Here is a 19,384-nt window from a genome sequence, read left to right as displayed (position 1 = left end):
TTTTAGTCTTAAGACCTCAAATTACAAATATTGAAATGGTTTTCTCTTTTATCGTTATATTTATTATCATTAAAAATAATTATCTAATGGTAATTATTCATACTATTAGTAGTATTACACGGTTTTCCGACACGCGCTTCCTTCCGACCCTCTGCATCGTCTAGGGTTTGGTCCTGCCCTTCTCGTCTCACAGGTACCTCGATTCGATCCTCTCGCATTCCTGTCTTACCTCTCCATCCGTTTCTTTCGGTGTTTGCTTTCTTCTTGGCGATCGATCTGAAAGATCCGAGATTACCTCTCCGTTCGTCTCTGCGCGTGTTTGTTTTCTGAAATCGATCCTTCTTTTATGCTTGTTGATGATCGATCTGAAAGATCTGGACAAGAAGATGATTACCTTTTATGCTTGTTGATGATCGATCTGAAAGATCTGGACAAGAAGATGATTACCTCTCTGTTCGTCTCTTTGCGCGTTTGCTTTCCGAAATTGATCGATTTCGTTTTTTTTTTTTGCTTATTGATGATCGATTTGGAAGATCTGTACGAAGAGATGGGTGCATCTCGTTCACACCTTCGCACGTTTGCTTTCTGAAGTCGGTCGTTCACGTTTTGGTTCTTGACGAACGATATGAAAGATCTGGTCGACTAGACTGGATGAGGAGTCGAGGGGTTCCTCTCTCCTAAGAATCCGGCTTTCGAAAGTACAACTTTTCTCAACGGGACTTATTCGCTTGCTATTGTTGTTTTCTGGGGCTCGCAGTTGTGCCTTCTCTTTGTTTTATTTGCTTTCGGAGCCTTGTTCCGCTAGTCTAGATGTGTGTTGATGTGCATTTCTATGACTTGTAGGATTAAAAGATACTGATGCCTTGGTTTCTACTTTCTACTATGTTCGGTTGGCTTCCCATTCGAAATCAAGGTTTCATAGCTCGGATGTGTTTCCTCCCAAGAAAATTAGGACTAGGTTTTGTTTTTTTTTTTCCAGCCATAAATTTAGGTTACCATGGAGTGGACCTCTTAATCCATTTACGTCTTTCTTTTTTCCAGGATATTAGGAGTTACAGATCGTTCTAATTATACAGTCATATATATGTCGAGCAAGAAGGAAGAGAAAGCGCAGGCTGCAGCTGAACGGATCAAGGCAGCGGCGCTGTCAGCTGCCAAGGGTCTTAGTCGGGCTCAAGCCGAGCGGGCTGCTGCTGCAGCAGCCCGAAATGTGAATGCCTATGGGCAGAAGGAAGAAGGACCTAGCCGATGGCAGGAAAGGAAGGAAGCAAAGCGCCAAATGTATCTGATGAGCACAGAGAAAGCTGTCAAATTGGGTGAAAGGAAGGATATCAAATCTTCCGTTTCCTCTGCTGGTGTCACCTCGCAGTGCCAGAAGTGTTATCAAGCTGGTCATTGGACTTACGAATGCAAGAACGAACGAGTCTATATTTCCCGGCCGTCAAGAACTCAGCAGCTCAAGAACCCGAAGCTGAAGATGACCCTCTCGGTGTCGTATGAATTGGACAACCCTGACATTGGGAAGGAAGAAAGGGATGAAGGGCGTGATAAGAAAGAGATTGGGGGAAAGAATGGCACAAAGAGCAAAAGAAAACACCGATCTGGTACTGATTCGGATGAGGACAGCAGTGAGGCCTCCGTGTTTGAAACAGATAGTGAGTCTTCAGTGACTGGTTCTGAAGACTCATCCGGTGAGTCTAGCTATAGCTCCAGTTCATCTGATTCAGAGGAAAGGAGGAGGCGGAGAAAGAAGCATAAGAAAAGGAGACAGAGAAGGTACAGTTCGTCTTCTGATTCGTCTGAGACCGAATCTGCTTCGGACAGTGACTCTGATGAGAAAATCAGCCGGAGGAAGAGCAGGCGACACAGCCGTAGGCGTTAGGCTGATTTCATAGGAATGGTAAGTTAACTCTTTTTATTAATGTTTGTTGTGGTTGTTCTGTTACTTATTCTGACCTTTAATGGTGATAATGTAGTGTCCAAAATTATGCTTGTTTTGTATTACAGCAGTATCGTCTGAGCAAATGTTTAATACTTTTCATGTGTGGCTACATAATTAAATATATGAATTTCATCTGCTTATTTGGTTGTTAATTTGAGAAATATGTGGAAAATAAGGAATGTACTTAAATTATGCTTCTATTAGCATTTTGATGATGGTAGTTGATTTATTGGGCAATGTTAGACTATTTAGTAGTGTACTTGAGCTAACTTACTGCTGAAAGCATTATGAAGAAAATGAGATCCACATTCCCATCCATATCCTTGTTTCTCTATTTTTTTCTTTGCACTTTTTTGAGTCTTTTCATAGTGTTGCATTTTCTTGTTTTAGTTTTTTTTTTTTCGGTCAATGTTCTTATCTGCTCAATCATTTTACATCTCCGTTTAAATTCTTTTCTTACTGATGATTTTCTTGTTCTTGTCTTCTATGTTATTATCGATGTTCTTACCTACTTAATCATTTTTTTTTTCCATTTTCGTTTAAACATTACTGCTCAATCGTCTCGCAATGTCACTGATTTTCTTTTTGTTGTCTGTTTTCATGGATGTTCTTGCTTCTGCTGCTTATGTTCTTTTAAAGTTTTTCTGAAATTTTTAAAAGTTTTATTATTGTAATTGTTGTTTTTTTCCCCATTTTCTTCTTCTTTGCGCTTCTTTTAATCTTTTCACGATTTCTCTATGTTTCAAGTGATTTTCTTATCCGCTCAATCATTTTCCATCTGTCTAATTTTTTTTTTCTTGATCTTGTCTATGTCTTTATTGAATGCTCAATCATTTTTTCCATCTGCATTTAAACATTACCGTTCAATATTTTTGTAATGTTGTTGATTTTCTTGTTTTTGTTTATGTTGATGTTTCTATCGGTGTCCTTACTGCTGCTGCTTGTGTTATTTTAAAGTTTTTCTTTTTCTTATTGGCGTTCTTATTTTATGTTATTTTAATGTTTTCTCGATGTATTTATCGTCTCAATAATTTTCCGTCTCCGTTTGGTCCAGCTTGATGATGGATACTTAAATGTCGTGTGTGTTTTTCGGTTGATGCTGTGCAACTAATTTTTTCGATGATGTTATAATTTGTTTTTGATTGCTAAAATAGTAAAACTCCCACTATTTGTTTTGAGTTCAGATGAAAGAGATGAATAATTATATTTTTGTCACGTGTAAAACTGTCATAATTTAGTTCGATTGTCGCCCGAAAGTAACGAGTCATCTTCACAGTTGTAATTGTCCACAGGTGTGAAGAGTAGATGGAAGCAAACTCGTCACATTGGTGTCCTGATGATGTGCGAAATAAGAGACAGTGTTGTCTTGGATCGAAAGCAGTTTTAAGATCATAAATTATGTTGGCAACTTACAATATAGGTATTTAACATAATTAATTGGAGACTAGGATGAAAATTTAGGAATATTAATCATATCGAATACTGATTTGATGATAATTAAGATATTACATATAGAAAAGGTATAGATATTATTATTATTATTATTATTATAAATAAAGATGGCAAAGCAATATCTTAGAGATAAAGAAATATGAAATTATTGTATCTAAAATTTTTATTAGAAGAGGAGATTTGAATTGTTATAATAGGTGTCTATTTCTGATTAGATGATTGATGATCCAACCGAAAGGGATCTAAGAGAAGAACAAATGGGGTGAGTAAATTTTTTTAAATTGTTGTTATAATATATATAACAATATGATATATATTGTTATAATATTATATATATATATATATATTATAATTATTTTATAGGTATAAGCTCTTTATTGCTAAAGTTGGGAGCACCCTTCCTTGGATATTGGTCTAACAGCAGAGATCGACTTCTTCTTGTTTCTTCACCCAACAAAGACATCGGTTTGCTGTCTTATCCGGGGGGAAGCAAGCAAATCCCTGTTCCCATATCCAAGCCTCTGCCACCTCGATTTCTCGTCCCTGTTCCCAAATCTCTCCTTTCGGTGGGTTTTCATACCCCCCCCCCGACCCCCGAAGACGCCATCCTCGTCCTCGTCGCATGATTCGCTTTCTTTCCCGGATCCCCGTTCGTTGTCCTAATGGTGTGAGGTCAGTTTCCATTCGAGCCCACTCCCTCTCACCTATATCAACGCCGCTGCTCTTGTTCGTCTTCTATGTGGTGTTCCTCGTAGCTTGCTCACTCATCATCAGGATGACACGGAACCCGGCGCCGGCGGCGGAGAGGAGGCAGAAGCGGAAGCTGTCGAACCGGGAGTCGGCGAGGCGGTCGCGCATGAGGAAGCAGCAGCGGTTGGAGTACCTGACCAGCACGGTGGTGCAGATGAGGGACGAGAAGGCGCGGATGGCCGAGCTGGCCGCCGGGGTGACCCAGCAGCGGCGGCTGCTGGAGTCGGAGAACAGCGCGCTCAGGGCGCAGGCGGTGGAGTTCGCCGAGAGGCTGCAGTCGCTGAGCTCGGTGCTCCGCCTGGTGGACGACGTCCGCGGGGCGGCCATGGAGGACGTGTCGGAGATCCCGCCGCCTGTTCCTGGGCTGTGGCAGTCCCCTCGCCCGGGCGTGCCCATCTTGGCCTCGGCGGACGTGTTTGAGTGCTGCTGAGCTTACTTTGGATTGTCTTTATCGATCCTCTCTTCCATTTCTGAGTGCAGTTAGTACTTGAGATAGGTTTCGTTGATTTCACAAAGTTGACCTTGTTGACATATTCTCTCTCTTCAACCAACTTGAATCTAAAGACCATATATATATATATATATATCTAATAAGCACTAATATCCAATAGAAAGTAGGAGTATATCTAAAAATAACAAATGTCAATATGCTGAATAAATAAGTATTAATGATAATAATTCTTGAAAGGGAAATATCGTCTCGGTATGTGATATTTAATTTACACATAATCAATTTTGAGAATTTAATTTGATTGTCAAATGAATCATATCATGAGTCTAACATCCAAAGACTCGTAACACAAGTTGGACATTAGACTGGTCAAATTCTATGGTCTTTCCCAATCAACTATTAAACTATTTAGGATAAAAATTTAAACCTTTAATATGATATTTTGAGGCTCAGTCTTAGTGACTAATATAGAGTCTTTTTGTTGAAGGATAAGTAATAAGGATAGGACTTGGACTTAGATTGCTACTACCAGTGAGCTGATGAGCTTTACATGTATTTAGAGAAAAGGGAATAGTTAGCAGACTCCCTAATAGATTGTCATACTCGATTCCTTGCAAACTTGAGTCAGCTTATGAGAATCACTAACAAAGATTAGGAAGAAATATTCTATAGAGTACACATAATTCAGATTGATATATTTGCAAGTGGTGTATTCTGCAGTCACAATATTAATAAGCACTATCTTGAAAAAAAAAAATGAAAAGAAAAAAAAAAAAGACTGAAGGCTAGAAAAGGGTTTATGCAGTCAGAAGGGCTTTTAGTTCATCAAATTCTGTGTAGAAAGAAAGTTCAAAATGCATGAGCATGCCATAAGAGTTGATAGGGACCTGTGCAGGCAGGATTGCAGTCAGAAGAGTAGGCTTTCAAAGCATGTTCCAAATGCATTTATGATGCACACAAGTTGATGAGGAGGATGTCTTGCAGTTAGCTGTGGCATTCATTGTCTATTTCTTCCATGAATTGGAAATGTCTATGTTGAATTGTAAATGAAAATGAAAATGAAAATTATAAGAAAAGGAACTATTCTTCTTGATTATTTAGGAAGCAATTTCGATCATTCTTTTTATCCATCATTATTTCTATTATTATCAACTCTGTGTTTCATCGAAAACAAAAAAATTAATCCATTAATTTGATGAGTCTGAGTCTAAATAAATACTTAAAATTAAATTAATAGTAATCAATCAATTTAGTTATATAAATAATTTATTTTTTCATATCCAATATGAGATTAAATTAAAATGTTTAACTATCATGAGCAATAACCAAATGGTGATAGTACTAGATATCAACTTATTTGGTTGATAAAGAAAGATGTTTGATTATAAAATCTCATATTCACCTCTTATCTTTTGTAAAGAATTCTTGATGCCATATATGTCATTATGAGATGTCACTATGTAAAGATGTTTAATTTACATAGTAAAGAAAATCTTGATGTAATTAATATATTTCATTATGAGATGTAACCAAGTAATCATAAATATTTGCAAGAGCAATATATGAAAGAGTAATTGAGCAAAAAAAATTAATAAGAAGACAATAACAATGATCAAAAGTTCAAATAAAATAAAAATATAGGAGAGTTAGTTAGACTTATCATTAGATTTTGATAGATCATCATGTAATAATTGAATGAAATTTGGGACAATGTTCTCATGAGGTCTGTCAAATATATCATGAAGAATAAGATTGCATTCTTCATCTAATGGCAGTTAAATCTGATGTAAACTTGAGATATGTGCATGTTAAAAGAACATTGACTCTTTTCATAGCTGCTGCAATTGACTCATGGTTGATGTGGAAAGATGATTTGGAGAGTATAGGAAGTTAAATAAAGGAACTGGCATTCTCTCCTTGCAAGTGGGTGGACCACACTACCACCAACTTGCTTGCAAGCAAACAAAAAACCTCAATGGATGAGGATAGGAGAAATAAAATACAAGCAGATGAAAGTTGAAGAGAAGACAAAAGATGAAAAAGGTAATTTTTCTAAGAGAGATATACAGGAGACATTGCACAAGTCAAATAAGACAAAATCAATGTTGGATATTATCTCAAAGGTTTATCCGATAGTATTGACTTAATTGACTTAATGTTCTTGACTTTTCTTGATGAAAGTTTCATGGTTCTACTTGTCATTTACGTCGATTCCCTTTATGCGGCTGACTTGTACACTTCGTCAAGTTTCACATAAGTTATTTTTCTTCTCGGTTTTCATTGAGTTGACGGTGACTTTCATACCTACTATTTTATAGGTTAGCCCTCCGTTGAGTTTAATCTTCACATTGGCTCTAAGTGTACCTTCGTTTAGTATTGCATAGGGTTGCTCCCTCACTTAATCTTGCAATGTGTCCACCGATGTATTATCTCATGCGAGATCATATGATGACTCATCGTTGCTTGCTCACTGAATCTATTGAACTTTATGGAGTTATCGTTTTGAGTTACCCCCTCAATATGTGTGGTCTATTGTACATGATTCTTCATCTAGAGAATTGAGACTTATCATGATATCCATCCCGGTAATTTTTCTCTTTACATCATTCACTCTGAAAGTTTCAAAGACCATCATCCTCTTGGATTATTTTGCTTTGATGAACATACCGTGTCATCGTAAACGCATTTACTAGATTACGACTTCGTCGATATAGCCCATTATTATATCTCTTAAGATTTAGCAACATAGTAAACTTACTACATACTTCATTCTTTTATAGACATTTCCTTTTAACGTAGAAAAAGTTTTCAAGTTCTATGATACCACGTTTTGATCATCTTAGGATGACTATAGATAATCCATCATCCTTATACAAATCTTTGCATGAGTATTGAATTCTTCAATATCTTAAAAAGATTATTTTAGAAAAAAAAATATTACTTTAAATGATAAAATCTCTGAGATTGAATTAGCTAGTTTGGTAAAAAAAATTAATGATTAATAATAAAATTCTGAGATTGAATTTTATCTTCATTGTATATCCATTAAAAAAAAAAGGTTAATCCACTACCTTAAATAACAAAGGAATCCACTACCTTAAAAAAGGTCTATCCATTGTGAATTAGCAAGTCACAATTTCTTTTGTTCTGCACAATGCATCAGCATCAGACTCCAAAATTAACTGTTGGAAACCCAAAGGTGGTAATTTGGAGTGAAGTGAAGTGTCAAACATGCTGAACCAGTAATGCCAAAAAGCTTCACCCAGTTGTCATGGCAGCAGCAGTCTCAGAAGGCATGGGAGGAGTTGTTCTTGATTAAAGAAAGAAAAGAAATGCCCCCACACAAGCCACAGCCCACCGAGAGAGAGAGAGAGAGAGAGAGAGAGAGAGAGAGAGAGGGCATCATTGATCCATAAAAGGAGGCTTCTTTCAGCAGAACACCCATTCTCCACCGCCCGGGAATTCGAGGACAGGTGATGAACGCCCTCCTTCTCACATCACTGCCTGCGTTGCTGCTGCTACTCCCACTGTGAGGCGAAAAGGAGCCGCCTTTGGTGCATGGAAACCCCGGCGGAAGAGCTGCTGAAGAAGATCAAGGAGCTGGAGGCCGGACATGCCCGCCTGAAGCAGGAGATGTCGAAGCTGATGCACGTGAACGAGGGCGGCGCACGCCGATCGAACCGCGGCCGGTCCCACTCGGTGTCGCCGCAGAGGACGGTGGCCTCGCCGCAGAGGAGGAACAGCGGAGGCTTCGAGGGCTCACGCTTCTTCCGGCACTCGTCGAGTCTGCAGCGGGAGAGCCCGGGGGCGAGCACCTCTGCCGACGGCGCCGCTGGGATCGGGCTCTCGGAAAGGCAGTACCTGAACATTTTGCAGTCGATGGGGCAATCGGTCCATATATTCGATCTTGATGGCAGGATCATTTATTGGTCAGTTGCCTATGCTTGCTTTTCTCTGTTCTTTGATCATCGCCTTTCCTTTCACTTATTTATCAAATGTTTTTGTTTTCTTTTTGGATCCTTAGGTAATGTGTTGCTGACAGTCTACTAATCTGGTCAGGTGTCTTCTTATCTATGATGTTTTGACGATTTGCATGATAATATTCAAAACTTTGGCAATGGGTGTGATTTAATTCTGCTATCACCCTTTTCTGATAAAATTTATATAGATACTGATTCGGTGAATGCTCATATGGAACCTTGCAAGAAAATTGTTGGTCGGGAAAGGTCATCTTTATGGTATGCTACTGTTCCAGATTTTGTAAGTGAAAGCAATTTATAGGTAGAACAAACTGAGAGCACCTCGACAAGCACTATGCATGGTTTTCAAGTCATATGCCGTGCTTAAATGTCAAGCATTAGGGTTCATTTGTTATGGAGGAGTTTACCAAAGACCTCATAAGTCGGCAATCTTTTTTCTAAGGTCACCAGATTTACTAGGATTTGAGATGTTGTTTAAGTGTACCATGATTGTGGTGAAACACTTGTGTCCTGTATTCTCATCAGCTCTGGCATACACATTTATTTTTATTCTCTTCGATTTGTTTCTTGTTTCTAATCTATGTTTTTTTCTGAAATGTTGGGCAGCATTCTAGTTCAACTGATCTTAACAGATCCTCATCCTAAGATCCTTTTCCACACCTTAAATCACTCACGATAGGAATTCAAGTGTCCTGGTCTGGCCTCCACCGACGAGATTGTCAAAACCAAAGAGTCAAAGACGATACTCCCTCTGCTACAATATGTTATGTTATATGACACAAGGGCACTAGAAGTGGCCTTCTCTTTAGTGCTTCAGCACATCGATTTAATGGGTTTGGTCAGCAGGTGGCACTCACTATAAAAAGAAATAATTTAATTGTTATGTGATCAGGTATTCTCATTGACATTCTTCTTGAAAGCTTTGATATTGCAATCAGAGGAGAATGTCAAGACAAATATGCTTTAGCCATCATCGATTTGTAAGGTTTGGGAACTAGAGAATTTTATGACTAAAATTTGGTCAATTATTGAAGAATACGTTGAATGAGCATAACCAATATTACTTATTTACTATATTGTCTTTGCTTTCTAGCAAGTTCACATAGCTGAACTGCAAAGGAGATCTAGATGGAACTTGATCTTATGATTGCTTCTGGTTAGTTGGTGTATATAAAGCAAACCCTCGGTGGTTTGCATTTTCTGTGGTCATTTCTTATCCATTTAGGTGTCTTATTATGCTTTGGTGCTATATCTGTTTTGTTCATTCTTTATAATGAAAGGTGCCACATAATCCTCTCCATGTGATATTTGGAAAATTTTATCTTATGCTTATAATATTGTGCTGGCAAGTGTTTTATTTTGGTCAACACACAAAGACTTGATCGTTCTGGCTTCTAAATGTTAAACTAGGTAGTTGTTCTAGTTTATTCACATAATTAACACAAAGACTCTTCAAGGATGATCTTTTTTGATGTTTAAGGAACCGATCAGCAGAAAATCTTTATGGTTATGCTGCATCAGAAGCTCTTGGTCAGAATGCAATCGAGCTGCTTGTTGATGCCCGTAATTTCAACATTGCTGGTCGCATAGTTCAATGTGTAACTACGGGGGAGAGCTGGACAGGAAAGTTTCCTGTGAAGAACAAGTCTGGGGAATGTTTCTTAGTTATTTCCACAAACACCCCCTTTTATGATGATGATGACGGTAGTTTGGCTGGCATCATTTGTGTCTCGAGTGATTCAAGGTCCTTTCAGGACTTGCCATCCTCTCCAACGTCTACCGAGTCACAAGCTTCTGTCGGCCACACTGCAAGTCGCCCAAGAAAAGGTTCTACAAGCAATGGTGGTTCTATTCCTCAACAGCCCATCCAAATTGCTATTGCATCCAAAATTACCAACCTGGTGAGTGTAACTTGTTGTAATTTCATGACCAGAAGAATGTAATAGAATCTCATGTCATAGAAGTTCTTGGGAGCATTCTTCATTTTAGATGTGTCTGGCATATATTGTTAATTTATTTTCTAGTTTATTCTTTCTTGATTTTTAGAATCACCAAAACAGGCTACTAAAGTTACAAACAAAGTTCGCTGTCGAATAAAGCCAGGTGAAAATAATCTGGAACGTGAAATTGGAAACAGAGATAGCCAGTCTTCTGATCATGATGCAATGCCATCAGACCGTAAGGAGGATGGTGCTTCCAGTGGATCTAGCACATCTAGAGGTGAGGTGCCACCCTGTGCTTCTGGTAAGCCCTCTGCTGTAGTGGAGGAAATATCTCCTGGCAAAGCAACCAAAGTAAATAATGATGAAGATGACCGAAAGACAAGCATCTTCAAGATCATAAGCAAGACAGAGGCATTATTTGCCAATAGGGGGATATTATCGCCCTGGAAAGGGCACAACCAGGATGGTAATGATGCAAAGAATTGCTTGGTCTGGCCATGGTTGCATGGTGATCAAGAAAATGACTACAGTTATCCAAAGTCATCCGAGTCTGGCACAAAAACAGAAAATCAAGCAACTGAAAACAACCGGACAGGAAATAATGAAGCTTCAGGCTCCTGGTCCTCTCTTAACATCAATAGCACAAGTAGCATTAGCAGCTGCGGGAGCACCAGCAGCACTGTTGTTCACAAAGTGGATATAGATACTGATTGCTTAGACTATGAGATCTTATGGGAAGATCTCACAATTGGAGAACAAATAGGTCAAGGTAGTCATCTTCTTTCTTGTGCAATAACAAGATGGCATTTGCTTCGGAAATCCCTCTAATGAGATCAGATGTCTTAGTGCAATAATCACAAATTGGACCAATTATCTTCTTTTGCATGTGCATGTATGTCTATGCAATGATTGCCAAGGAAACTTTTTAACAAGTACCAATAACATTATTCTCTTCTTACTGCCTAATTGGATTGGTTACCTAAATGATCCAACCTATAGCACTGAATAGGCAGAGGCTAATAATGTTATCACCTTTTTTCTTGATTAAATGCCATTCTCTAACTTTGAATATCTTCTGTTCCTGCAGGTTCTTGTGGAACTGTATATCATGCTTTATGGTATGGCTCGGTAAGGTTCTCTCATTTCATATAATGTGACCCAAGAAAGGTGTTTTCAGCATAGCTTGCTTTTCAATGATTTCCCTCTTGAGTAGCTGTTTGCTAGTCCTGTCTGTATTTTATTTTTCAATCATGCCGATGTTTAATCCTATTAACTTTAACTTTAGTTTGGTTTTATCTATGAGAAAGGCTTATCAATGAATGTGCTCCAGGATCATAGGTTTACACTTTACATAAGAGAGATACCAAATGCCACCATTGTTGAAAACTTAAATGTCCACTTTGAAAGTTTCAGCTAGAAATTCAATTGGATGATTTAATGCAAGATATAGTGAAGCTTACAATGAAAGTGCTAATTAAGATATGTTACAGCAGAAGTACCAAAAATTGAGAACTATCAATATGAGGTGACAGCATAAAATTATTTTACAATCACAAGGAGCATAAAATAATAGGAATAAATATGCACCTTCAAATTATACATTATGTTTCCGTATTCCATGCCTACAAGTCTTGTAGTTGTGATCTATTTTATGGTGGAGAGACATAAATCTGACCTTGCAGGCTGATTTAAATAGATTATTAAATGCATAAAATAAGCTGATGTTTTTCTTTTGACGTAGGTAGTATCTTCAGAATCTATGTAATATGAACTTTGTGATATATAATGCAAATGCATGCATATATATTTTGATATTCAATGAAAGAGTTGTTCATAGGAATAAAATTATTTTCCTTGGATTGATGCTCAAATGAAGTAGCATGCTATAGTGGATTGTGATGTTCTGTGAAAAAAATAAAACTAATGTATCAGTTCATCTCCGGTAGTCATGAATTTTTCTTAATAAGTCAAAAGATTTTTCACTTGTTGGTTTTCTTTAAGCTGCCTATGAAATGATTATCTGAACATTTGATGTTCCTAATGCTGGATACTAATAGTTTCTTTTTGGCCACTGGCCAGATAATGGTGCAGCATCTTAAATATCTAAATGTGCATGATATATTCTTGCAGTTTAGAATTGAATCTTGACTGGCCAGCAGGTTGCACAGAGATGAATGATCTGCTAGTACTTAGCTTAGGGCCATCTGCCTTGTCACATATTATTCTCCCACCCTAAAATAAGGAACCATTGAAAAGCATGGATGAAATTAGGCATGTTCTATCTTGTCTAATCTCATATGTGGACTTTCAATTTCATACCATAGATCTTTTTCTAGATGAGCATGGACGTCTAATGGATCAATCTGATGTTCAAACCGCCTTGTCCCTATTGTTATGGAGTTAAACTTATGCACTTTCTCTTGTAGGATGTGGCAGTTAAAGTATTCTCAAAGCAGGAATATTCTGATGAGGTGATTCTTTCATTTAGACAAGAGGTAGTGATCTCTTATAGACTCATGTATATGGTATATTGAGATTTGAGAAGCTCCCAAACCTCTTCTCATGAATTTGTGGTTCACATTGATTATTTGTTATTAATTTAGTAGTTGCTATTATTATCTTTTAAATAATAGTATCATTGTTGTAGACTATGTTTACTTCAAGACTTTCAATCGCGTCACTCCTCTATCTTTTCAGCTGTTGAAATTTTAGCTATCACATCTTCTAACAAGTTACAAGTGTTCAACTTCTTCATCAACTATCTTGTTTGAGAAACTTATTCAGAAGTTCATAAGATTAGAAATTACAGATCTTAGAAAAATGTCTCTCTCCTATATTTCTTTTTCTACTGTGCTTCTTCACCTTTTGAAGGTTTTCACTTCATGGTTCTGAGTCTTGACAGCATTGTCACTTCAACTGAGTCATATTAGCTAATACAAGTTAAAATAAGTATGCACTAGAAAGGTACTTGATCAATGATTTATAGTCGTCGTGACATGAAGTTTTAGAGCTTATCTGATCTTAATTCTCTTTATAATCTGCTACAATAACATGTGTAACCTTGTTGGCTTTCATAATCTCATGGGGCTTACGACCTGCCTAATTTCTATACTTTTATTGGCAAATTATCATGCTTGACAGCCCCATATGGCTTTTCATTAGCTATCCCAGACTTCTAAGATCTCAAAACTAATGTGTGCTGTTGAAGCTCCACAGAGATATGCATATGTATGTAATACTAGCTAAGCCAAATTTAATAATTTGTTTTCTGTTGACATGGTAGAAAAGAGTCCCTCTTTTCCAGATTGTATTATTGATTTCTATTTATCGGCTGCTTTTACTATTCAGATGTCTTTGGCGTGATGTCATCGAATTTCTTTTGAATGTTTCACATTGTATACAATCTAAACATTGCTTTGCTTTACAAGGTGTCATTGGTGAAGAGGCTACGACATCCAAACATACTACTTTTTATGGGTGCAGTTACTTCTCCCTGTCGTCTTTGCATTGTGACAGAATTTCTTCCACGGTTGGGTCTTGACCTTTTCTTTTTGAATTAGAGTAAAACAATGTGAGCATTATTTTTGTGTGAATGCGTTTTTCCTTAAACCCATCATGTAGTCTGGAAGTTAGCAGGGTATTTGCATCCTGTTAAGAACAACAATCTTCTGGGTTTGATATCCACAGAGACACTCTCGCATAAAAGGTAACTGGACAAGATGATGTTAGGACCTGGCTCAATAAAACACTAGCCTAATAATTTGGATTGGAAAGCCTTCAACCACATAAGCCAAAATATCCAGGTTATTGGTAGTATATACAAGGTACGCAATACCGAATGATACTGTCCGGTACGAGTGGTATGTGCCGGTCCGACAGCATACCGGTATGTGGACCGCCGGCTACCGAGCGAAACGAAAAAAAAAAAATAATATATATATATATATATATATATGAAAAAGGCAACGTTCGGTGACGTCGCCGAGGCGACGCGATGTCACCTTTTTTGGCGACGTCGCCTTTTTCGGATTATATATATATATGTATATATATATATATGTATGTATATGTATATACATACATATATATATATATATTTATATACACAAATATATATATATATATATATATATATGTATGTATATACATATACATACATATATACATATATATACATGTATATACATAGATATATATATATATATATATATATATACATAGATATATATATACACCGAGCGGTATGCTAGAGCGTACCACTCGGTAAACTCGTACCATACCATATCGAGCTGAGCTCGATACTCCGATACGGTACAAAATTGCAAACCTTGGTTGGTACATCCAATACTTCTTTTTCCTTGACTTGAACTTTGCAATAATTGTATGATTATAGAAGATGATTACATTTTAATTTCCTCGAGCTGCACCTTTGGGATATAGCAAAAGGAAAAAATCTGTTGCTGGTGGAAAGTTGAAGTACATCACAACTCTATATCATGTGCTATAGGTGCAACTTGTAAATGCTCAACCATTTGTTTAAAGTTGCACTTAAAGTTACAAGTAAAACAATATAAATTTACTGTATAAGTGCATATAGAAAAATGTTCATCAATTTCATATATATGTCCCACTTATGGAATCCATTTTTTAGTTATATTGGAGTGTGATATACATTTTTGAGACTTTTAGATATCCATTCACTTTACATGGACATAACTTGAATGCAGTGGGAGTTTGTTCCATTTACTGCAAAAAAACACGGGGAGGATGGACTGGAGACGGCGGATTCACATGGCTCTAGACATTGTAAGTATAGTTCCTCAATCCAAAATGGACGCTTACTCTTTTTCATATCTGTTCAAATCTAGTAATTCACATACAACAACCCAAAGTGCACACATTCGTATGGACATTAAAAGTGGTAGTATGTTGGTTCTACATGAATTGAAGTATGGAAAGGAATGTACTGTATAAGCACCAAATCAGATCCAGGAAACAGCGCATCATCCAAGTCCATATGGTTAACTATTTTCATTTTTTTGGGAATCATGTTACAAAAGGGAAGTATCTTGGTCAATGCTATTCTTCTTGAATTGGACATCTGAGATAGTGTGGGAGTTTGGGAGCATAGGGCAAATGTTATGTAGGACTCTTTGGACTGAAGGTGGGTAGTGGTTAGTAGAATATAGCAAAGTGGGCAAATTGCAGAGAGAGAATTGGTGCAAAGTTGATGATCTGCCAGACTGAAAAAGTAAGAGAAAGGCTTTATGAGTGTTTTGGTGGAAAGCTTATACTGCAGGTTTTTGGAGGCAGGAAATGTTGCTGACAAATTGATGGTGTCATTATGGGTGCTTTTTATTTTTTATTTTTTGCTATTGGGCTGTAGATGTTAATATCCTAAGGTGATCCAGTGGTAGGTTGCACCAACAGCATTCACAGAGAAAGGAGGAGTTGGTTGGCAAGGATGAGTCTTAGCAATTGGTTCTTCCAAAAGTAGTAATTTTTTTAGGCAAGAGAAGATGTTTTATTGGTTTGTGTGGCTCAGAAGAGCTATAGGTTAGACGGAATTGAACTCAGGCTTTTTTTGTTAATTTGTATTACAGCTTTTGTGTATATGACCTTTGAAATGAATGAAATGCATCTTAGACCCTTAATGTTGTGATTGTTTCAGATGATTTTAGTTTATTGTGAAATTCTTACTTTTTCGACAGGCAAGGGGGATAAATTATCTTCATCATAGCAGCCCTCCTATCATCCATCGTGATTTGAAATCGTCGAATTTGTTGGTCGATAAGAATTGGACAGTCAAGGTTGCATTCTATTTATTAATATCAGTGGCCTATGCCAACCGAACAGAAACATTTTATCCTTTATTAATTTCTTTATGACTAGCAGGTTGGTGATTTTGGTCTTTCGCGTTTGAAGCACGAAACTTATTTGATTACCAAAACTGGGAAAGGAACGGTATTAACATTTTCTTATGTTCCCTTTTAACCCATAGCAGTCATTGATGGCTTCTGAGTATTTGATTATTTGTGATACTAAGAATGTTATGTTTATATGGTTTCTTAGCCACAATGGATGGCACCGGAAGTTCTTCGAAATGAACCTTCAGATGAAAAGTACATGCAGATGTTAATTTTATTTTAGCACACAATTTACATTGTTATTTTACTTGCTGCTTCAAAAAGAATAAAACACTTCTTTTTGGTCTATGGAAAAATAGGTCGGATGTGTATAGCTATGGCGTAATACTGTGGGAACTTGTCACCGAGAAAATCCCTTGGGATAATCTCAATTCAATGCAGGTAATGCACCGCTTCAACTAAGTACAAGTTATTTTCAACTGTTGATGCTCTACAATGTTTTATGTTCCGAATGCTTGAAACTTTGGTATATCATTGTGGAATATGACATTTCTAGCATTCTTAGCTACTTCTTAGTGGATGGCCGAAGCCTGATGCATTACGATGGCTTGACATTTCTAGCATAACCAATCAATGAGCTAGATGTCCATTTTCTCTGAGCCACCTTGCCATGAAGTTTTGTTAGTTTCATCATTTGTCTATTATAAATTATTATTTAAACTCATGAGAGTCAGGGATTGCAGATTAACTTTTGACAAAAAATATGTTTGGTTATCCAGCTTTTCAAGTTTCCCGGTATGTTTGCATCTACTAAATTCACTGATAGTTGTTTCAATCATTCATATCACCTACATTTGTTTTGAAAGTGATCGTTGCTTGACAATTTTGCTGTTCTTAACAAGTTTGCCTCTGGTCTTGGACTGATTTCCTATTACCCTCCAGAGATATCTCACATAATGATTTTTGTTTATCCAGGTCGTTGCAGCTGTAGGATTCATGAACCAAAGGTTGCATCTCCCAAAGGATTTGGATCCACAGTGGGTCTCGATAATTGAGAGTTGTTGGCACAGGTTGTTTCATCACCCATAAATAGTTTAAAACAGTTCCTGCCCTTATTTTCTTAATCATCCCTGGTTGATTCTCTATTTTTTCGTACAGTGAACCAAAATGTCGACCAACGTTCCAAGAACTTATAGAAAGGTTTAAAGATTTGCAGAGACAACATGCCATCCAGTCTCACCTGCAGCGTGCCACACCGAGTGAAACCACACAAACCACCGCAAAAATGAGCTCTCAGGAGAGGAATGATTTTGACTAGATCATGATCTATGTTTCCATACCAACCTGAGATGGGGAATCAAGCTGCTTCTGTCTCTTTAGGAGTGCATTTGCAGAATTTAGGAATTGGTTTTAGATCCTCCAACAAGAATGTAGCTTCAGCTACATGTTATTCTGCTTAAGCCATGCAAGCGCTGTGAGTTCAGAAATATTTGTGGTGGTCATCTGAGATTCTTCTGTGTGAAAGAAAATGGATATCGATAACGAGGGTGTCGGGTTTGCTATAATTCAGGAAAATTTAGGGCCTTTAATATGTACAGTAAATGACAGGAGGATAGCTAATGGGGGGTTAAGCCTTGAGCTACGTCTACTGAGGAGTGTTTTCCTTGTGCCACTGGCAGCATATATCCATCATCTCTAAAAAGAGGAGAGACTGAATTGAACCTTTTCAAGATTTTGTACTATGAAGAGAAAGGCTCCACTTTGTAACTGCTATGTTCTTTTCAAAATAAAAGAGAACAAAATCTCTCTCTCTCTCTCTCTCTCTCTCTCTATATATATATATATATATATATATATATATATATATATATATATATGTATGTGTGTGTATATATGTATATGTGTATGTATATATGTATATATATATATATGTATATATATATATATGTGTATGTGTATATGTATATATATGTATATATATATATATTTTTATTTTTATTTTTTGGTGTGTATGTGCGCTTTAGTGTGTGTGAGCAAGTTTTTGGAAAAAGTATATAGTGTTGAAAAATTCTCTTAGAGCTAATTTCTATAATTTTTTGTTGAGTACCCTTTCCTTATGTGAAAATATCATTTTACCTATCTCTGTTGGATCTATTGTCGCCATTGTCCTACATCGCTGTCCTTGCTCCATATAGACCTTCTTAGCCTTCATTGGATCTACTCACGTGCTTGTTTGTGACACAAGCAACTATTGCCCTCATTGGATTTGCTCTTATGTGCCTCGTCTTCGTTGATCTTGCTCATAGCATTGGTGGCTAGCAATGAAGGCATAGACAAAGAGGGTTGCAAGCAAGGAAGGAGAGAGTTATGACTAACGAGATAAGGGCGAGTTTGGCGGGGTAAAGGGGAGGGGAGTTAGGGCAATTTGAGCCAACAATCTCATGCTGGGTGAAGGCGATGGTCGATAGGGGTAATATCATTATTTTTTTAAAAAAATATTCTATGAAAATTTTTAAAATTTTTAATAATGACAAAATATCAATCTCAAATAATTATGATATTATGATTTTGTTGTATATTTATGTTGTATAACTTTATATGATTTTCTTAGATGAAACATATTTACATGTATGCCGAAGCAGAGGACACGAGGTGATAATATATTGTAGTGAATAATTCAAACCAAAAAACATGCAAAAGGAGATGAGTGTTAGAAATATGTTCGACAACTTCTCCTCCAATTTTCAAATAAAAAAAACGTGAAAATCAATTATAAATTTATAACTAGAAAAATGTGTATGTTTAATTACTGGGAAGATATTTTTATAATATAATTGAGATTCTAATTAGTGGGAAAAATATGTATCTTAGAAATAGGAGATTTTTAATTCGTGGGAAGACTTTTTTTTAATTTAGATAATTGTGAAGAATATTATTCGTTTTGATTTGGTTGTAATGACGTGGCAAATGAGCTGATGATTTGACTGCGTGGACATCGT

General features: G+C 36.9%; 3 protein-coding genes across 8 annotated transcripts; all 3 read left to right on the top strand.

The window, feature by feature from the left end:
• Positions 1 to 95: 95 nt before the first annotated feature.
• LOC103972395 (uncharacterized) lies at positions 96 to 4,675 on the top strand. 4 transcript variants are annotated; one of them, XM_065091223.1, is made up of 3 exons: positions 96 to 193; positions 1,042 to 1,900; positions 3,235 to 4,675. In XM_065091223.1, exon 2 carries the CDS (start codon positions 1,085 to 1,087, stop codon positions 1,880 to 1,882), a length of 798 nt encoding a protein of 265 aa, XP_064947295.1. In that variant the 5' UTR covers positions 96 to 193; positions 1,042 to 1,084; the 3' UTR covers positions 1,883 to 1,900; positions 3,235 to 4,675. The 4 variants fall into 4 exon arrangements, with proteins under 4 accessions (XP_064947295.1, XP_009384997.2, XP_009384998.2 ...); XM_009386723.3 differs by lacking the exon at positions 3,235 to 4,675 and adding an exon at positions 844 to 913 and having other exon boundaries at positions 145 to 193; positions 1,042 to 2,094; XM_009386722.3 differs by lacking the exon at positions 3,235 to 4,675 and having other exon boundaries at positions 1,042 to 2,094.
• On the top strand, positions 3,933 to 4,675 carry LOC135597776 (bZIP transcription factor 53-like). The gene is made up of 2 exons (XM_065091225.1): positions 3,933 to 4,066; positions 4,169 to 4,675. Exons 1-2 carry the CDS (start codon positions 4,017 to 4,019, stop codon positions 4,572 to 4,574), a joined length of 456 nt encoding a protein of 151 aa, XP_064947297.1. The 5' UTR covers positions 3,933 to 4,016; the 3' UTR covers positions 4,575 to 4,675.
• A 3,206-nt stretch (positions 4,676 to 7,881) lies between these two features.
• LOC103972391 (uncharacterized) lies at positions 7,882 to 18,197 on the top strand. Of its 3 annotated transcripts, none has more exons than XM_065091221.1 (13): positions 7,882 to 8,524; positions 10,056 to 10,476; positions 10,636 to 11,287; positions 11,606 to 11,646; positions 12,945 to 12,989; positions 13,947 to 14,047; positions 15,246 to 15,324; positions 16,230 to 16,328; positions 16,414 to 16,482; positions 16,591 to 16,640; positions 16,745 to 16,826; positions 17,361 to 17,455; positions 17,544 to 18,197. In XM_065091221.1, the coding sequence occupies exons 1-13, from the start codon at positions 8,154 to 8,156 to the stop codon at positions 17,701 to 17,703; spliced, it is 2,265 nt and encodes a 754-aa protein (XP_064947293.1). In that variant the 5' UTR covers positions 7,882 to 8,153; the 3' UTR covers positions 17,704 to 18,197. The 3 variants fall into 3 exon arrangements, with proteins under 3 accessions (XP_064947293.1, XP_009384991.2, XP_064947294.1); XM_009386716.3 differs by having other exon boundaries at positions 12,945 to 13,013; XM_065091222.1 differs by lacking the exon at positions 7,882 to 8,524 and adding an exon at positions 8,624 to 8,833 and having other exon boundaries at positions 12,945 to 13,013.
• The last annotated feature ends 1,187 nt before the right edge of the window (positions 18,198 to 19,384 follow it).

The sequence above is a fragment of the Musa acuminata genome, chromosome BXJ1-11 (genome assembly GCF_036884655.1).
Source record: "Musa acuminata AAA Group cultivar baxijiao chromosome BXJ1-11, Cavendish_Baxijiao_AAA, whole genome shotgun sequence".
NCBI classification, from domain to species: domain Eukaryota; kingdom Viridiplantae; phylum Streptophyta; class Magnoliopsida; order Zingiberales; family Musaceae; genus Musa; species Musa acuminata.
This window is presented reverse-complemented; position numbering and strand designations above follow the sequence as displayed.